Source organism: Vespula pensylvanica, chromosome 2 (assembly GCF_014466175.1).
Source record: "Vespula pensylvanica isolate Volc-1 chromosome 2, ASM1446617v1, whole genome shotgun sequence".
NCBI lineage: Eukaryota > Metazoa > Arthropoda > Insecta > Hymenoptera > Vespidae > Vespula > Vespula pensylvanica.
The window spans coordinates 18,118,368-18,139,043 of record NC_057686.1 but is presented as its reverse complement, the minus strand read 5'-3'; the positions used below and the strand labels follow the sequence as shown (position 1 = coordinate 18,139,043).

At 33.7% G+C, this 20,676-nt stretch overlaps 1 protein-coding gene across 4 annotated transcripts; it reads left to right on the top strand.

The window, feature by feature from the left end:
* Window positions 1-432: 432 nt before the first annotated feature.
* On the top strand, window positions 433-18,532 carry LOC122626992 (calponin homology domain-containing protein DDB_G0272472-like). Of its 4 annotated transcripts, XM_043807674.1 has the most exons (12): window positions 437-747; window positions 8,273-8,311; window positions 9,128-9,355; window positions 10,026-10,114; window positions 10,260-10,549; window positions 14,774-14,812; window positions 14,992-15,036; window positions 15,205-16,020; window positions 16,578-16,647; window positions 16,778-16,993; window positions 17,410-17,656; window positions 18,087-18,529. In XM_043807674.1, exons 1-12 carry the CDS (start codon window positions 673-675, stop codon window positions 18,234-18,236), a joined length of 2,304 nt encoding a protein of 767 aa, XP_043663609.1. In that variant the 5' UTR covers window positions 437-672; the 3' UTR covers window positions 18,237-18,529. The 4 variants fall into 4 exon arrangements, with proteins under 4 accessions (XP_043663612.1, XP_043663611.1, XP_043663609.1 ...); XM_043807677.1 differs by lacking the exon at window positions 9,128-9,355 and having other exon boundaries at window positions 433-747; window positions 18,087-18,532; XM_043807676.1 differs by lacking the exon at window positions 8,273-8,311 and having other exon boundaries at window positions 435-747; window positions 18,087-18,530.
* Window positions 18,533-20,676: the final 2,144 nt, after the last annotated feature.

Here is a 20,676-nt window from a genome sequence, read left to right as displayed (position 1 = left end):
GTCATTCAAGGTTTGCATATTAGCGTGTTCGATGCACAAAGATGCGTTCTGTGTCACGTTGCATATTGCATATCTCTCATATACTCCTTCAAAAAGAAACAAAAAAGAAATAGAAAAAGAACAAGAAAGAACCGGTAAAAGAAAAAGCAGCCGAGTCAGAATTTCGAGAACTCGAGAAAGGGGTGGAGGAGGTTGAGGTGAAAGAGACGCAACCTTAACACGATTCTATTTTTTTCGATGCATCGTTCAAGCTTTACGCATCGAAAGGCGAAGCAATAATTTTAAACTCGGTGACTCTTTCTCTCTCTCTCTGTTTCGTGGGGTTGCGACGTGCAAAGACGTTGCGTGTGGGCGCACAGACGCGTCACGAATAAAAAGATGAAGAGGAGGAGAAAGAAGAAGAAGAAGAGGAGGAGGAAAAGGAGGAGGAAGAGGTAAGAAAAGCCGATCACAGCTTCACACAGAAGGGTCCGAATCAGAACTGTAAGAACCTCCATCGCGAACGCAGAGTCTCTTTTAGTCGATTCGTACGACGCACAACTCATCAACTCGTTCGTAAACGATAAAAACACATCGACCGATCGAAATCAATCATTTCTATCGAGATAATATCTTAGTTGATATTAACGAAATAAATTAAAAAAAAGAACGAAAGAAAGAAGAGGAGGCAAAATGGTTTACGAGAGCGACTTTTACACGACCCGACGACCCTATTCAAGGCCCCTTGCATCGTCCTACAGCATCACGGTCAGTATAATATGATCCTCTCACTGTATATATATATATGTGTATATATATATATATATGCATACAATTATATATATATATATATATGTCCTAATACATGGGATTTTACCGATCGAGCGGGATCGAGTATGACTTAATAATGTTTTCCTGTATGCCAAACTAACTTTTTGTTTAAAGTATAGCGCGATTACACACTTAACCGGCCTAGTTGTCGCCAGCCTATACGATTCAAAAACCCAATTATTACTGTTACATACGTCTGTGTATATGTATATACATACCTATTTATACTCATTTACAATACAATGGTATGTAGACCCGGGTCAACGTTTTGCGCGATAATATAATATATTCCCCTTTTCTCTTAACGATTATTATCATGTATTAGAGTATTTCTTAGATGAAGTTTTATTTGCAAAAGTAAGCCTTGCAAATTTAATACACTTTTCCTTTTTCCTTCTTCTTATGTCGTCGTCGTCGTCGTCGTCGTCGTCGTCGTCGTCGAGTCAATTTTATAGGAAATATTTTAATGATCGAAACTCGTTCGTTCCACGTGTACGTTGTTGAATGATTAAGAGAAAGAAAACGTAATAAAAGTTATAATAATGATTACAAGTTATAATAGAAATTAATATTCGAAATAACGAATTTAATTAGCGCGAAACGTTGATCCTTTTTCTGCTTCGGATTCAAATCAAAAACGATTCACGAGATATCGATCAACGTGACGATAAACGTAAACGATAATAATCGTTGACCGATCGAATTCGATGCATATCTCGAAGTCTCAACTTCCACACTTTACTCCGTAACTAAAAAAATAAAAAAAAGAATAATAAAAAAAAAAAAAAACAAACCAACAAAAAATACAAAGACTTTTTATACTACTATTCACCGCTACTTTACCTTTTCACGCCACTACTATTTACTTATTACCACTTATTACTGTAACTACTACTTCCACGATCACTACTATCATTGCTATTTGTTACTACAAGACTTCCTCCCCCACTATCATCCCCTCCACCCCCCTTTTTCACCTTATCCTCAACCTCTCTTTCAACTCGATGCGTGCACTTGGTGTCTCGAAATATAATTTTTTTATTCGGGCTTATCGATGGCCACAATCGAACGAATATCTTGTTAAAAAGAGACGAAACGATTTGGCCGAAACAACAGCCTGACAGAAAACATCCAGTTTACGGATTTGATGTTAATAATCTTGATGAGCCATACGATACATTCATTGAATTTACTTTCTTGTATATTGTCGATAGCACCACTTCTTACAGTGTCTGCTTGTTTGTCTCTTTCTATTTCACTATTGTTTTCTTTCTGTTTCTTTTTTCTCTCCTTTCGTTTTTGTTTCTGCACATACACGTCTACATACCTTGAAATTCGTAAAATTGAAAAGGTAGAAACTTACGTGTTTTTACTTCTTTTTTTTTTCCTTGATTTATTTGTAAAGTCAGAGTGTGTGTTATTGTATAAACGTTTATTGATTTTATTTGTCACATAATTGTTTCCTTTTTTTTTCTCCGATTAAGGATGCTTCTTCGCGTAAGAATCATCAATGATTTGATCGGATCTAATAAAATGTATTTTCGATCGGACGATCGCAGAGATTTTCTCATAGCGTAGAATTATCTCGGCAAATCGTAATATTTTAAAACATTATAAATAGCGTATTAGAGAGCAAGAGAGTCACACAAGAGAATCTAATTATAGTGTCGCAGCCATTTTCCGGGACTTTCAAGCGTTAAACTTAGATATCTCGATGACCCGGCAAATCTTGGACGAGTCGGTAAAAAAAATGAATTTGGCCGACGAGTTCGAGAGGGAGAGACTCTTAGTTGTAGATTCTTTCGAGAAAAGAGAAAAAAAGAATATGAAAAAATAAAAAAGGAACAAAAAGAGAAGAAAAATGTTTATGAAACAGCAAAATATCGGACCGTTGGGACCGACGAAATTTCTCAAAAAAAAAAAAAAAAAAAAAAAGAAAGAAAGAAAGAAAGAAAGAAAGAAAAAAAGAGAAGAAGAAGAAGAAGAAACGATTATTATCCGAAGAAGAAAAAAATTCGTTAGTTTTTTAAATATCAATCGTTCATTCTTTTTTTTTTACAAATATACATATGTATACATATCTTTTTTAATCAATTTGTTATTGTTTGTCACGAGACCGATCGATTAGAAATTCGAACGTGTCTAGAGATTCGAACTGGCACGAGTATTCGACCTAAATTCCTCGACGTCTTTGACGGTTTCGACGATGTTATTCTCTTCTCTTTCTATCTCTCTTTCTCTCTCTCTCTCTCTCTCTCTCTCTCTCTCTCTCTCTCTTCGTCGTTTATTCGCAAAGACGATAATCATGATCTAAGTAAAAAATCTCGAACGCGAGTACGAATTTTCCGAAGAAGATTTTCATCGTTTCATCATCGTTTTCGCTGTTTTCGGTGACTCTCTTTTAAACCGGCTCGTTCCTTCCGCAGAGTAGAGGGGATTCGTGGATCGGTGTTGCGTTACCGTGCCCTAATTTAGACACCGACGATGTTAGCCTCGACGTCGACGGTTGACTCCCACCATGGACTCTGCTTCGCGATTTCATCCTCACGGAAATTTACGAATACCTCTTTCTTAACTGGAACTTTTAGCTACAACGTGTTTTCTTTGTATATAGTACATATAATACATATGTACATACACGTTCGTTTTTCTCTTCTCTCATATCTAAACTATATTGATCCAATCCTCTTCTACAATTTATAAGATTAGAACAATTCTCCATTTTTCTTCTTTCTCTTTGTTTATAGAGTAACAATCTTCTTTTTTTTTTATTTTTTTATTTTTCCTTTTCTTTTTTTTTTATTTCTTATGTTTTATTAAAACTTTGTTGATCTATGCTTCCTCCTTATCTAAAAAAAAGTTCGTGCAAATTTGTTTTTGCGAAATAATTTTCTAGATTAGAAAACAAAGATTCTTTTCTCTTCTTTTTTTTTTTTTTTATTCTTTTATTTCTTAATGATAATATTTTCTTTTTATCTTTCGTTTATTACTTCTTTTATCTATATATGTGTATATTTCTTTTTTACTTTCAACATTTTACTCTAGGCATTTCCTTTTTTTTTTTCTTTTCTCTTTAATCTCTCATCCTTTCGTTCAGAAATTTTCAAGAAGATTAGAAATATTCTTAATTTTTTATCTTTAATATTTTATTTAATTTTATATTTATCTTATAATTATTTCAATATTTTTCCTCCATCCCTTTTATTTTTATCGCCTCGCCAATTTATCTATTCTTTGAGAAACATTGTTTTCGAGCTTATGAAAAAATCACATGTATCGATTGCAACGAACCATTTATTATTAAATCAGCCGTAAAGTTCGAGCATTATGAAATTATATATGCAAATATAGTAACTATAATAATAATAATAATAATAAAATAAGAAATACTATCCTTCACCATGAAAAAAAAAAAAAAAAAAAATTGAATGCAATAAAAAGAAAAAAAAAATCAATATAATCGCCGACGTCAATGACGGTCTCAAGGAAGATCATAGTTGGATTTAGAAAATTTCTCCTTCCGACAATAAATGATGTTATGAATAACGGAGAAAAGTGTTATGGAAGTGGAGACATCGAAGGAAGTTCAGGAAACCTTTCCAAAGGTACAAGAGTAAAAGAACGAAGAGAAGATAACAAAAAATAGAAGAAGAAGTAAAAAAAGGAAAAAGGAAAAGGAAGGTTTTGCGAGGCTTGAAAGATAGAGAAAGAGAGAGAGAGAGAGGGAGGGAGAAAAAGTAAAAAAAAAAAAAAAATGAGAGAAAGAAAGAAAGAAAGAAAGAAAGAAAGATCCGCCGTTGCAGAAGCCGGATTTGTTTCCTTGGGAGAAGGTACCGTTCGTACCAAGGCCATCCCTTGTACCGGAACCGTTCACCGTTTGGGGCCGCAAGAAGCAGGATCCACGTAAGGAGTTTTATCAATACGTAACCCTCAAGGAGAAGGAGGGTGTCGTTCGAGGAAAAAATCTAGCCAAGGAGGAACACACGAGACAACTTTTAGAAGGTGGTACAGTTTCGAAGGTCAACTTGGATGCAGCTGCAGAATTGGCGACAAAAGGGCATGTATTTGAGAAGGGAGTGCTCTCGAGACAGGCTGGTTCGCATAGACATGCGTTTGCACCAGCTACTGGTCGTACTAGGATACTGATGGCTCTGCAGACGCCATCTTGGTATCGCTTTTGAATGCGCCAATTCGAATATCTTTATACTTTAATAACGATTTTACCTATCCGATATATATGTGTGTATATATATATATATATATATATATATACATATATATTTACTTATATTTCGATTTATAATACTTTTTTTAGTACTTGCCACAAAAGCTCGCGTTTTACTTTGATAATGACTAGAATTGACTCCTCTACTTCTTTTTATTTTCCTTTAAATGCATTTTACCGATCTTATTTGTCTGTTTGTACTTAAAAGATAGACGACGTTCCTCTTTTATTTTTCATTCTCTCGATATTGACTATGGCTTTTCACACTTTAATATATATCTATATATGTATTACACTGTGATAGAAAAATAAAATAATAGAAATTGGAGAATGTTCATCTATTTCGAATTCGTTTCTCATAAATGTGTACCCAACGAGAAAAAATAACGAGTACGAATTCGATTAAGAAAACAAATATACGATGTAAAGTTGATTGATATTTAATCTGGCTTTGAAATTTTGCCCTCGCATCGTGCAAAACTGCTTTTGCTTTTTTTTTTAAAAGAAACCGAGACACCGAGTTTGCATCGGGTTGCGTTGCACACGCAAATATACACGGTCACGGTAAAACGACACTCATACGCTTATTTCTAATCGTAAGCGTCGTATAACAAACGCGTCTGTGTATTTCTTGGCAAGGACACGTAACGTTACTCAACGTTAACGTTTAGAGAGCATAGCATGCCCTGAATGTTTTTCGGCAAGGAGACATTATTAATGCATACATACATATATGTATATATATATATATATATATATATATATATATATATATATGTATATATCTCGACGAGCGTTTATAATTGGCCCCTACGTTGTGTGTCTATAGATAGATCTCTCGTTTCGACTATAGAAATCGATCAAACACCCTGACCGATCTATACTTTTCCATTAACCTAACGTAACACCTGCGAACATTTCTACGAGTCTTAACAATCGATCGGTTCAATCGGTTCGAGTATAAAAATGTAGAAAATATAGAAACGATAAAAAAAAGAAGATTAAAAAAGAGAGAAAAAAATCGATCGGTTAAACCTCGTCGGGGCAGGGATATCGAGGAAGAAAAAAAATTGGGTTCTTCGCTCTTGGAATCGCGCTCGATCGTTTCCGAGGAAAAGAGACAAAGAGATAATAAAAGAGAAAATAAAAGGGGAGGGGGAAAAAGAGGGTGTATAGAAGGGATTAGGGGGATGGGTGATAGGGATCACGATAGAGGAGAGGAAGAGGGGTAGAAAAAACATAAAGGGGGCTAAAATCCGTTGGTTCTAGCTTGTTGACCTTGTCTAACCCAAATCTGTAGACGCCTCGACACTACGTGGTTCGTGACTATCCCGAAGTCGGCGTGAGGTCTGCCCAAGAGCAGTACAGTTACGCGTACACCAACACCAGCTCGTCGAGTTCCTCCTCTTTGGCGGATCCGTACACTCGTCGTCCCCAGAGGTCTTCTTATACCGAGGAGAACGTCGTCAAGAGAGAAAGTGGACCGTATGGATCTTACTCGACCGAGAGATCCTCTAGATCATCGACCGGCGGCGGCCCTGGAAGCTATCATTCCTCTTACGAGTCCCATTCATCCGGACGTTTGCCCGGTGGTACCACTTACCGCCATTTTTCCTATCGCGTTTAAATCGATGCTCCTTCCCAAAGAAAAAAATTCCATCCCCTTTTATCCATTTTTAATAACTAAGCAAATCTTTTAATAACACTCCCTTCTTACTCACACCCCTCCCCCCCCTTTTTTTTTCATCTTTGGCTCACCGAGTATATTGTTTATATTGTTGTTTTTTTCTTTGTCTTTTTTCTTTTGTCTTCTTCGTTTGCAAAATCCATATATCTATGCGTACTGTTACTATACCGTAGGCATTTCTTTTTAAAAGAAAAAGAACGGATATTTGTCAATCCGACAATCGCTATTTGTAGCTAAAATGTAGATTCCTAAAGTGGGACCTTAGTGTTTTGTTTATATTATATTGCTGCATTTAGAAATATTAAATAATAATAGTTTGCTAAATATCGTGTGTTTTTTCATGCGTGCATTATTAACCGTTTAAACAAGTAGGTGTCATAATATATACGTATATAGATATATGTACATATATCTATATCTATATCTATGTAACGAATGTATCGAAATAATGAGAAATACGAAAAAGCGCATATATATATATATATATATATATATATATATATATATAAGTATATAAGAAGTGTAGAAATATGCAGATGCGTTATTTTACATTGTTTGCCAAAAATTTACAATTTCTTAGGGGAATAATTCTAAATCTGTTTTTTACTAAAATATATATGAATATACTCTTTTGTCATTGATCAAAAATTTATCTCGAGTATAACTATGTATAAGAAATAAAATGAATAAACGTATTATAATACCAACTAATAATAGAAACGATTCTAATAAATCACGACTCATCGATCTCGTTGGACACACAACGCGAGAATCGGCCAAATTACGTAGATACATTTTTAGATACACGACGCGAAGCGACATGCCTCCTCGCTGCTCTACTTTTCATCCTCCATATCTCTCCCTCACTCTCTCTCTCTCTTTCTCTCCCTCTCTCTCTCTTTGCTTTTCTTTCTGATCCCTCTTCTCTCTTTCTCTCTCTCTCTCTCTCTCTTTCTCTTTCTCTTTTACTCGACAATTAGCACGTGCGATCGCATTCACAAGAATAGACAAGAAATCTGAGAGCGAACAAAAGTTAAAAAAGAAAAAAAAAAAGAAAGAAAAAAAGAAGAAAAGGAAGAAAAAGCAACCAAAAAAAAAGAAAAGAAAAGATGAAAAGAAATGAAAGAAAGAAGAAAAAAAAAACAAAAAGAGAAAAACAAAAAGAAAAAAAATATATATACACACACACATATATATATATATATGTTTATATATATATATATATATTTTATATAAAGGGAAAAATCAGCAACCCCTGAAGCACGCGTTATTATGCCAAAGCACAATCGCTGCCAAAGTCACTAACCTAGTGTCGTTCTTCTTATTTTTATTTATTCTGCCTCCCATGTGACTCCTCGTCCCCATGCCGCCGCCGTCGCCGTCGTCGCTACCACCATCACCATCACCACCACCACCAACAACGCCACCATTGCCACTATGACCATCGACATCGTAATTGGCGCTACCACTTCCGTTTCTGGAAATCGTCGATAAACCTATAAATTACAACCGACACTATCGTATCGAACTTATGCTTGTACGGACGAAAGACTACCCCTGTTGTCCTACCACTCTCTGCTGTCATTCAGGTAAGTGTCGTTGTGCAAAAAATGATTCCAGCACAATTTCCTAGGATCTTTCCTAATTTCAAAAAAAAAAAAAAAAAAAAAAAAAAAAAGGAAAAGAAAAGAAAGAAACATATTGAAAAATATTTTCAGAACGAAAAATATTTTACGAACGTAAATGTTTTTCTACGAGTCTCTTGAAATCAATACCTCTTTATTTTGTTCGGATATAATTAAACAATCCAAAGGATACACTGTTTCATTGATTCGACTTTGTAAATATGTACCTATATTTAACTTTATTATTAGACAAAGAATTTCAAATTCGATAGAGGAAAAAGACGCTTGTGAATTTGAAGAGGCTCAGTATGCGATATATCCCAATGCCAATGTCTAATTATATACGAGCTTACATATAAGCTTCTATTGATAACTATGCAACGCAAATAATGCCGAATGTTAATCAAACGATCGCAAATAACGACGCTTTTTCGCTCGCACTCATCGACGTTTCATGCTCGTATCATCATCGATTGATGTATCAATTTTTTAACCGATTATCATCGATCATTTAATTGCTGGCTTTTAAACGTAATACCATATGTACAACACAGCGAATGGTTTACAACGATGTGTATGTACGCGCTTCCATGCTTACATATACTTGTATAAATACATAGGTAGCTCCTACGTAACATCTTATCGTTAGATAAATACATTGCTAATGGCAAGAAAGAAAATTCGTAAAAAAAAAAGAAGAAGAAAAAAAAAGAATATATAAGAGATGTCGTGGATCGATGTAGATCGATCAGTAAAGAAGACAAATTGGTGTATATTTAGTTGAGGGGTTATCTTCCTCGAATGCCCTACATTGCGCACAAGAGGCTCGTCACCGTAATCCATTCACCGGTCCATAATGTTTACTACTCTGGCTCGATGATACCGATAAGAATACATTCTCGCGTACGTCCAAGTGTGATAGCTGCCGAACTCAAGAGGATACGCGATCTACCAAGGCCCTCTACCGAGTCTTACACCGAGCACTATTTAAATTCCAAGGATCACATCGTAAGTGAATAAAAGAAAGAGAGGGAGAGAGAGAGGGGGAAGAACAGTATCTCTCTCTCTCTCTATCTTTATCTTTCTCTTTCTTTCTCTCATCTTCCATATATCATCGATCATCGATCATCGATCATCTATCGTCATCTTCGTCATCGTCGTCGTCGTCGTCGTCGTCGTCGTCGTCGTCGTCGTCGTCGTTATCATCGTCATCTTCGCATATTGGAATACATATCATCAAGTCATCTCAAAATTCATCCAGATTGCGGAATCGCGTCGTTAGATCGCGTGTCATTTTTCGACGATGAATCTTATTACAAAATGGCAATTACATAAAAAAGATCGATCATCAGAAAAAAAGTTGTTCGATTAACACATGACTGTATAACTTTTTTCTCCTTTGGATCTATCCAATTTCTGTCAAGAATGATTTAATATCTATATGATTTATATTCATAAATAAATAAGTAAATAAATTGGAGAGATTAAAAAATCAAGTATATATGTGTATATCAATATATTTTTTAAACGAGTCAATAGAATTTATCGTTTTTTGAATATCCAGAAATTTACGAGGTTAATTTGAAAGACGTCGAAAGTCGAATAATAATACTAAAATAAATCTATATTCGTGTATCATATCGATTTCACGATATTATATATATCTATCTATTCGCAGTACTTCGACGACGAGGCCAAAGAAATACGTGCAAGGGTGGATTCTCTTCTACGACGAGTTCACGTCTACATACCGCGAGCATGTCCCAGGTATTTAATGAATTCTATAGAATGCTAAATGATAAAGGAAATTTTTTATCGGAAGATGGAAATTAAAAAAAAAAAATAAATAAAAAGAAACAATAAATAAATAAATAAATAAATAAGAAAAAAGACGTCTTTTTCGAAATTTTAGCGACTTCGCCGAAGAAATAGTACCAGAGCGTATGCGTAGTGGTGATTATATTCGCCGACTGATATCCGGTAAGAACAATGCAAAGAAGGATGCAGAAGCGGTTTCATGGTATGACGTACCGGAAAGAGGACATTTTGGAAATTTGGCATGCGTAAAGTACGTCGCTGGAAAACCTCAATCCATCAGGAGACCCTACTACAAAGTCGCTGATCTTCGTCCCTCCGACATCAAGAACGACGTTAAGTTTTTGAGCTACTACCAAAAAAATCGGCAGGCTGCTGCCGACGCTTGTGAGTAATCGATCTTTGACCTATGTAAATGCAGCAGCTAGATTTCTAAAGGAAAGTCGTGACGAGTTTGTCCTGTTTATGATATATAAATTCTTCATTTATTTATATATCTATCTGTCTTGTCTAACCCTACTTATATACAGAATATCCGATTCGAATCGGTTGATCGAGATAAAAAGTATAAATTTTGATAAAAATTCGTAATACTCGAGATGGTAAATATAAATGGGATACTGTATCACGTATTTGATTTCTCCATATCTAAACGAACGTACTCGTTGTTTATAAAGTTCAAAAAAAAAGTCTAAATGGCAGGACGATCTTATCGACGATCCTTATAGTTTTTGCGGACTGACTTTAACGAGCGACGAATAAAAAAGCAGCGATCTCTTTTGAACGAGATCCGTCGATTTAAAAAAAAAAAAAAAAAAAGAAAAAAGAAATAAAGAAAGAAAAAAAAAATTATTTGAAACGAGTAAAAAAAGAAAGAACGTTCGTACTTTCTTTCGTAACTCGTTAAAGATCAGAAAAGTGTCTCGGCTAGATGATTTTTGAGTAGAAAAAAGAAAGGAAAAGAAAAAGACGGCCGCGGGACGCCGTCCGTGTGAACCTTTTTTCATTTTACTTTTTTTTTTTCTATCTTGTCTCCCCCAAAGCTCGTGTCTCCATTTTCATTTCTTTTTGTATATGTATTTATTTTATATGTATTTTTTTATTTTCTTTTTGGACTGAGATTGGCACTGTATATTAAATTGTCTGAGAAATTTGTCGTTTCTGCTGTGCCTGGCGATAATATTGATGATGATGATGATAATGATGATGATGATGATGATGATGATGATGATAATGATGATGATGATGATGATGATGATGATAATAATGATGATGATGATGACGAATATGCGTTCATTTGATTTTTCTTATCTTTTTTGGTTTTTTCCCTCCTCGTTATTTTTCCTCGCTCGTTTTTTACATTCATATATATTTATCACATGTATGTATTCTATTTGTCTCTGTTTTATACATTTTAATTTTTCTTCCATTTTTTTTTGTTTCCATTTTTCTTTACATTTTTCTATTACCATCTCGTTTCTTTAATTTTTGATTTTACCGCCTTTTTTTTCTTTATATATTGTGTCTAATAATCGTAAAATAGCGAACGACGGTGTGAGACATTATAATTATATAATATGTATATTTTACGTTATTGTTGTTGTCGTAGTAGTAGTGGTAGTAGTAATATACATATATACTACACACGTTACACGAGTAAAGCTTTCTTTTTTTTTTGTTTTCACTTCGATGTACCGTTTCGATCGGGAAACGAAATTAAGAGAGAAAAAATAGAAAGTATAAAAAATAACGATAAGAATAAAAATGAAAATTAGTAAACAAATTTAGATGAAGAAAAAAAAAACTTACGAAACGAAAGCGTACGTTTCTCGAAAGGAAGCCGATGGAATTACTACTGTGGGAATTCGTGTTTCGTTAGACTTTATGTATATTTGTGTATTGAAAAGAAAACGAGCGATCGGTGGAAGCGGTAAAGAAAACGAGATCGAGATTGAGAACGAGAACGAGATCGAGAGGAGAGTTTTTCCCAATGATGGGGACGCCGATGATGGTTGCGATGACAACGCAGCTTAAGAGAAAAGAGAGAGAGAGAGAGAGAGAGAGAGAGAGAGAGAGAGGGAGAGAGAGAGAGAGACAAAGACAGAAACAGAAACCGAGAGCACAGACAAACTGTAGATCCAACTGGAACACGCATCTGAGCATTTTTTTGATCGCATCGAGGCAGCATTTGCAGAAGAACAAGCAGAGCGATTTTTTGAACGTTTCAGGCAAGGGCTGGAGGGATCGTGTTCCAGAACTATACGAGGATCCAACTAAAGCCAAAAAGAAGGAGAAGGATAATGAGGATGAGGAAGAGGAAGAGAAGGAGGAGTAGGAAAATCGAAACGAAGAATGATCGACCTTTTACGAAAACTATTAATACTATTAAAACCGTCCTATATTTCTTTCTTTCATGATATATCGTATTATATATAGACGTATGTATGTATGCATGTATATACATATGTTTGATAGAGAATAATTTATCGAATTAATTGTCACGATTAGAAAAATGTTCTCTACGCGATTATGATAACAATAGATAGATATATTTGATAAAAAATATATATATATATAGATATATGTTAATATTATTATTATTATTATTATTATTGTTATTATTATTTATTTATTTATTTATTTATTTATTTATTTGTGTAACTCCTCGATATCGAGTTACATTCTTCTATAGGTCCGTGATCATTTTCATTTATTTATTATTCATATCGTATTTATTATTATTAATCTAAGAAATAGAGAGGGCAAAGTATATTATAGTGAAAAAAATATTATTAAATTATCGCACGAAACCTGTAACATCGCAAATCGTTAATACACATGATTACGCATATCGGAGACACGTTTCATTTCTTTTCTTTTCTTTTTTTTCTTTCTTTTTCTTCAAGCGTATCATCGCACGAAATCAACAAAAAAAAAAAAAAAAGAAAAAGAAAACAGTTCTATTATTTAATAGTTTTTGTTAGAGAAGAACGCGTGGGATAAGAAAAATAAAAAAATGTGTCGATCACTTATTTTCTCTGGATATATCTAATTCGAAAGAAATTTAATTTCGATATAATGTCGCCTAATGAAACGAATACGATCCAATAATTCGAGGTAAGCGTTCTATAAACATGCTTTGCAAATTTTAATATAGATTTAATATCGATATCGTAAGAGCCCAAGAAAAAAGCTAGCTATCGAGAGTGTCTTGAGTGATCATTGTGGTGATCATTATATCTGCAAATGGAGGAACAATTTGTCAGCTGTTACAGTTCATTCTAACACGATGATACGTTTAAATAAATTTGCGTGTATGTATTGAGTTTTTCAAATGCGAACGGAAAAGAAAGCAGCTCATTAAAGAGACATCGACGAACGTTATCGACGATTTTTTTATTATTATCGCATTATCTTTTCTTTATCGAAAACGAACGAGTAACAAAAAGAAGTAAGAAAAATGTTTGTAAACGTAATCGAGCTGCTCTCGCGTCCGTAACTTTTTTTTTTCTCATCCTGACCGAGGCGGCACAAAAAAAAACACAGGTTTAAATGCATTCTATTGATTCATCTGATTATGTCATTACGCATAAAGCTTTCGTTTCTATATACATATACATATATATATATGCTTATATTATTTTACATTATTTCAATTGATCTTCTGGCACACGTCGAGTGTCGCGTGAATGTTCACCACGATCACTATTAATTCTTAATTACTATAATTATGACGAGAAAAAAGAAAACGGAGAACATAAACAAAAAGATCATACAGGAAGTCATTCGATCAATGATCTTCCGATCAAGACGATCTACGATTTAAATTAACGATTGGTTTTTGCGAATAAAAAAGCTAATACGTAATCGAATAAAAATCATACGTAATCTCGCGAGATTCCGAGACCTTTATAGCAATTAATTCATTTGCAATCCGATTCATTTGTCACACACCATCGTACACACGCATATAGAGTATATCACGAGAGTTTGTGTGCTGTTATTGCTGCACGCTTGAAATTACCTATCAAATTTCTTATATACAGGGTTGTTTTGACGACTCAATGCACAAACTGTGAGGAGTAGTCAAGGGCAAACATTTTTTTGTCGGACGATATGAGATCGATGAGAACCAATTGTCGTTGTCAACGTAGAAACTGAAATTTATCAAGGAATATTTGCTCTGGGGCAACAACAGTTTGTACATTACATTACAGAATGATTTTCAAAAATCAGTCGTGAAGTTTGTGTGAACATGTTCCTGTATGAACATAGTTCCTTTCCAGTCTCCATGTTGTTCGACGAGCAATATTTACTTTGGTCTACCTAACAATCCCTCGACAATTTCTTTATTGAGTTTTTTAACATCCTGTTATAAATCTAGTCCTGTATACATCCTGGAGAATTTGAATTGTCTGTTATTGCTCATCGATGCATTAATTAAATCGAAGCATTTTAGCTTACACATGAATTTGAGTTCCACAGCCAATTTATCGCAGCTTTTATTTATCGGTAGGCTCGGCTTTCGCTATTAAAACTGTTTCATTCATTGAACTATCATTCGAGCTTTCTCCCGTTAAACGATCATTTATGTTTCATGTACCACCCCAGCACCGGATCAACCGATGACTGAGAGAGAACTCAGAAAGGGTTAGTAACTGGATATACGTATATGAGATAATTATTGCGTTCGTTCGTTCGTTCGTTCGTTCATCGGTGCCAACTTATTGTCCAAGAAATCTCAATAATGCTTCCATTCCAATAATCGAAATTATTACACTAATCGTATATCTACGTATCTGTGTCTGACATTCTACACAAAATTCTAGCCCGTGCCCTAGAAACCGAATGGAGCGAATCGATTGTGAAAAGAGGTAAGCTCAAATCTTATCAAAAGTGATTTACTTTAGTAATGTTTCTCTCTCTCTCTCTCTCTCTCTCTCTCTTTGAAATATGTATATATATATATTTCATACCTGATAATATCCCTTTAATACATATATACCTACGTTTTCCTACGCGGACACCCTGTATACTCGTAGAAGTGAAACCAATACTGGAAGAGAAGACAAATGTCGCAGAAAAGAAGACGAATTTACCCGAAGAAAAGATAACCGTACCGGAAGAGAAGAAAACTGTAGCAGAAGAGACGAAAGACATAGCAGAAGAGAAAGTAACTGTGGTAGAAGAGAAGAAAGTTATAGCAGAAGAGAAAGAAAATCTGATAGAAGAGAAGAAAGCTTTAGCAGAAGAACCGATAAAGGAGGAAGTTAAACCAAAAGCTAAACTGGCCAAGGAATCAAAGATTAAAAAATCAAAGCAAGTGGAAGTAGAGAAGAAAGTTGAAACCAAAGTGGAAACACCCAAAGTAAAGGAAATACCGGTGAAGGAACCTTCGAAAGAGCCTGAAGAATTGTTAGCAGAACCCGCGAAGGAAAAAGTAGAAAAAGTAGAGGAGGAGATAGCTACTACAGAATCTTTGGAATCTACTCAAAAGCAACTAGAAATCGTAGAGGAACCTCCTAAAGAGGAACCATCGAAAGAGGTGCCAGTCGAAATAGAAGTTGCAAAGGTTCAAGAATCAGAAAATCTTTCTGAAGAAAAAACAGAAGAGAAAGCAACCATAGAATCGAAAGTAGAGTCAACGGTAGAATCAAAAGTAGAGGCACCGATAGAACCAACGGTAGAAACTGTTGCGATAGATACAGCAGAGACCGTAGAAGAATCGAAACCGGAAGTTACACAACAAGTTGAAACAAAATCTGTTGAAGAAGCAGAGATTATCGAAGCTACTCCTGCGACAGAGAATACCGAACTTGTAAGTGAAAAGGATCAACCAGAGGGTGAAACGGAAGAGGGTAGGTTGTAAATCTCTCGATTTGCTCTATAAATAAATATCATTAGATATCGAAAAACACAAGAATTCAAACAATTTTTTTATTCTGTGTTAATTTTTGCACGATTCGATGTGTCTTGCATACTATTGATATTGATACATATATATATATATAATATAATATAATCAATGTCTCGAGTCTACCAAAAGTAAGATAATATTCTTTGTTGTGTTTGAAATTGCATCTTTGAAATGATTTATTATCTTTCGTCACGTCGAATTTTGAGATATGTTTGTACCTATGTGTCTAAGATCTAATATATGTATAGTCATATAATATATATTATTTATTATATACAAAAAATTTGATTTTGTATAAAATTGATAAAAATATATATGTATAAAAGTTAATATAAATCAATATACAAATTATATGTACACACATATATATTTTATAATTATGAAATTTTTATAAAAAAAATATACGTATATATTTTTATATATAAATAATAAGATTTTTAGTTAGACCAAAAAAAAAAAAAAAGAAGAAATCGAGTACAATCAAGAAAATTCTTTCAGTGAAACAAAACAGACAAGATGCTGCAAAAAGAGCCGAAGAATATTTGTTGAAAGTTGCCGAAGAATCCAGGTAATAGACTATTACTGGCGAATCTTACAAACAAATAAAAAAATAAAAAAAAATCAACGATACATAACAAATAAAAAAAAAAAAAAAAACTTCTAACATATCTATTCATTTAATTTTTAATATTCTATAGAACCGAAGAAGAGAAGAAACAGGCTGTGGAGATACAACTAACGAAGTATGAGATGGAGGAAGAAAAGGCATGGGAGGCTTTGCAGATTGATTTGGATCGAAAAGCTCATCTTAATGAGATCCTTGAGGTAGAGAGGGCAGAAGCAGAAAGGAAAATTGAGGAAGAAAAATTAGAAAAGGAACGTACTGAGATCATTCGTTTGGAAGAAGCTGAAAGGTGAGAAAGAGAAAGACAAAGACAAAGAAAAAGAGAAAGAGAAAGAGAAAGAAAAAGAAAAGCAGAGGCGTATCTAAGATGGGGCAAATAAAACGTGCAATGTCAAGAGACCACGATGAAAAAGAGCTGAAAGCAATAGTATCTTCTTTCTTTCTTTTTTCTTTTTTTTTTTTTTTTTTCGAAGAAAATTAATTAATTTGGAGAAAACGTGATAAGACTCGTAATGGAGGAGAACAAAGTCCTAACAAAAAAGGAAAAATAACGATTGGTATGAAGTGAATGTACGTTTGCCCTAGGCACTCTTTACGCTAGATACGTCTCTGAAGAACTGGACATAGAAATTGCATCGGATTGAATTTTTTTTTTTTTTTTCTTTTTCTTCTTCCTATTTTTCACGAACTTTTCCTCTTGTTCAGACAAATCAATGCTGAAAAGCTTCGTGCCCTAATGGAGGAAGAAGAGAGGATGCTTATCGAGGAACGCGCGGAGGAGGTTCGTCAAAGGCAGGAAAGAGAAGAACGATTGGCTGAAGTGTCGCTTGGCATTACCGATGATAAAAAGGATGCCGATTATTCACGCGAGGATCAACTTTTTACCGAGATAACTGATCAAGAGATGGAGGAGAAACCGTACGAGCTCCCGCCGACGGACGAGGATACGAAGGTAAAAAAGACGAAACAACAAAAGGAAAAAAATAGAAAAGAAAAAAAGTACTAAGAACTTTTTTCTACGATCTAAACCGACGTGTCCTAAATTTTTTATACGGACATTATAATGATCTATGACGCATGTCAATACAATAATGAAATATAATCATGAAATATATATATATATAAAAGATATATATATATTTTATTTTAATTTTTCTGTCATAATATGTTGTATAATAAATAATCAATTTTCTTTTTTTTTTATTAAGATTCATAAAAATTTTTGTTTATTTTTTACATCATGATATATCATCATATCGTATCATCGGTCGAGTAGAACCGTCATAAATTAACAACAAAAACATATTTCTCTTATTATAGATCAATTATAGATCTATTAGATTATATTTAATTTACTCGTATCGTTTGTACTTATTTTTTAGATCGAAGAAGAAAACGTGGTAGAGTACGAAGTCGAAGATATTTCCATGGATCCTTTCGTCGAGGAACCAGATGGACAATCTCGACCTGTACCCAGTGGAGGTACTGCCATCGTCGAGGAGAACTTTGAATGGCCTGACGAAGAAGCCTAATTTTTCTCTTTCTTCTATTCCCTCTCTCTCTCTCTCTCTCTCTTTCTCTCTCTCTCTCTGTCTTTTCCTATCTTCTATCGCGAATAACACCCTGTACGCCGGATCATGTTCCTTTATTACCGTAATATTCACTTTTTATTTTGTGCTACGATTAACATATTTTCTCTCAGCATATATCATCGTTCTTCCTGACATAATTAATAAGACTATACGATACGATTTTAATCGATTCATACGTGTTAAGTAATCGAATATATTATATATACATATATGCATATACATACATATATATATATGTATATGTATATATATATATATAAATCAATTTAACAAATTATTCGAAAAAAGATACAACAAAAAATGATAAAATATAATGTATTGTTATTATTATTATTATTATTATTATTATTATCATTTCAAATCGTATCGTCAATTCGAAAACATACATACATATCATTCGCATATCTATTTATTTCATTGCCAATACATTACATACATATGTACGTGTGCGTGCGTGTAATAAGAATGTTAGAGGGGGAACGCGCAGGATACATCTAATGCAACGTTCGACCGATCGTAATTATAATAATCGACCTGAATCACTGGTGTCAGTAACATCAATGATATCGGCGGTCCTTGGCATCGATTTGGAAGGAAAAATTTGTACGATAAAATTAAATTGTTAAATAATATCATCGAACGTGGCAACTTAACGACGAAAGTGGGGAATATCATCGTGGGATTTTTATTATATTAAAATTTCAACCTTCTTTTTTTTTCTTTTTTCTTTTTTATATTCCCTTATTTATTTATCCTCGCGTTTTCTATACACTCGTTAGAGGATCGTGGACGAGTCAAAAATATTTTTCATTGGACGTTTAATCGAAATATTAAATTTTTGACCTGTCGCTAATATATAAGGCAATTTTTAGTATTAATTTATTATACGAATATACATATATAAAAAGAAAAAACGTAAAAAAAAATGAAGAAGAAACAAGATGCTGCACGTCGTGGCAACGATTACAATTAGTTTTTCATATAGATTAATCGAAAGATATAACAACGACAAAAGGGATATAAATAATATTAGAAATATTTAGAAATATGTTTAAAAACATATACTTACATACCAAACACAAAAATGTCTTATTCTCATAAATATATTATAATTGGACTCGCGCGTTAAAGAAGCATAGAATGCGACATAACGACACGCTGCATTATAGGTACTCAAGTACGAATAAACAAGATGTAATAGAATTAACGAATATAGATTGAAATTCTTACAAATAGTTTTTTTTATAGCAAAATTTATACAACCGCTCGACGATCTATGTACAACGCTAAATATTTCATACTTATTGTCAGATAACGTTTATGTTATTTATAATAATGTTAATAAATATCTTATTATGAATCAAATAATTAAACGACTTTTCCTTCTTTTCTATTCTTTTCCAATGTGTGTAAAAATTAGGATAGAAAAAAATTAATTGAATAAAACAAAGAAAGGAAAGAAAAATTTTTACACGACATATTTCGACATATATTTCATAACATTTACTGCATATACATCTATAATAAAGTTGAAATAATATTTCTGAAAAAAAAAAAAAAAAAAAGAAAACATAACTTTATATTAAAATCGCCATTGTCCTTTTTACGTAATTTTAAAGATTCGTCGATTTTTTGTCGTTAAAAAAAACACACAAAAAAACTAGAATAAAATAAAATAAAATAAAACAGATAAAAGAGAACAAAGGAAGAAAAAGGAAGAGAAAAAAAATGAGATACATAATTTGCATTAAAATAATTGCATATATGAGAGAGGAAAAGGAGACCTTCCGATTGCAAAGAGCTCTCGTTGTTTTACCCTTCGACCTTGGTTTAGACCAGTTACGTAATCTTCCTCGACTCTAGCTAAACGTCGTCGGCTTCGTTCGAATCGATAAAGGAAACTTTGGTACGATGACGCTTCTAACGTTGCAACGCTATGTGCTTCAACCCGTTACAACCCATTAGGGTTTGCGTCATTAAAAAAAAAAAAATTCGAAACGGATGACGCAAGTAATAACATTACAAATTAATTTATATTAAGTTAATAGAGAGTGTACACACGCATACACACACACACACACACACACACACACACACGCACACACACGCACACATACTTCCATTTCATCTCCTTCGTTCAATTTTTATTATTTTGATTTATTTCGATATAACAATGTAAATATTATTACGATTTTTTTATCGATCGTCGTCAGAGCTCTCCGGGCAATCGCTTTTGTTCATATTTGAGACGTAGCCAAGAAATTCGTCGGACAACGTCTCGAGAAATCGAGGATTATGCAATAGTAGATCCAATCTGAATAAGATCTACGTACATATGTACATACATATATACATCTAATCAATGTGGACGAACGAAAAG

Coding starts and splice junctions, on each gene's coding strand:
- LOC122626992 (XM_043807674.1), top strand. CDS start 673: ATGGTTTACGAGAGCGACTTTTACACGACCCGACGACCCTATTCAAGG. Junction 8,312..9,127: donor CACTCTCTGCTGTCATTCAG/GTAAGTGTCGTT, acceptor GTGTATATTTAG/TTGAGGGGTTATCTTCCTCG. Junction 10,550..14,773: donor GCAGGCTGCTGCCGACGCTT/GTGAGTAATCGA, acceptor GTACCACCCCAG/CACCGGATCAACCGATGACT.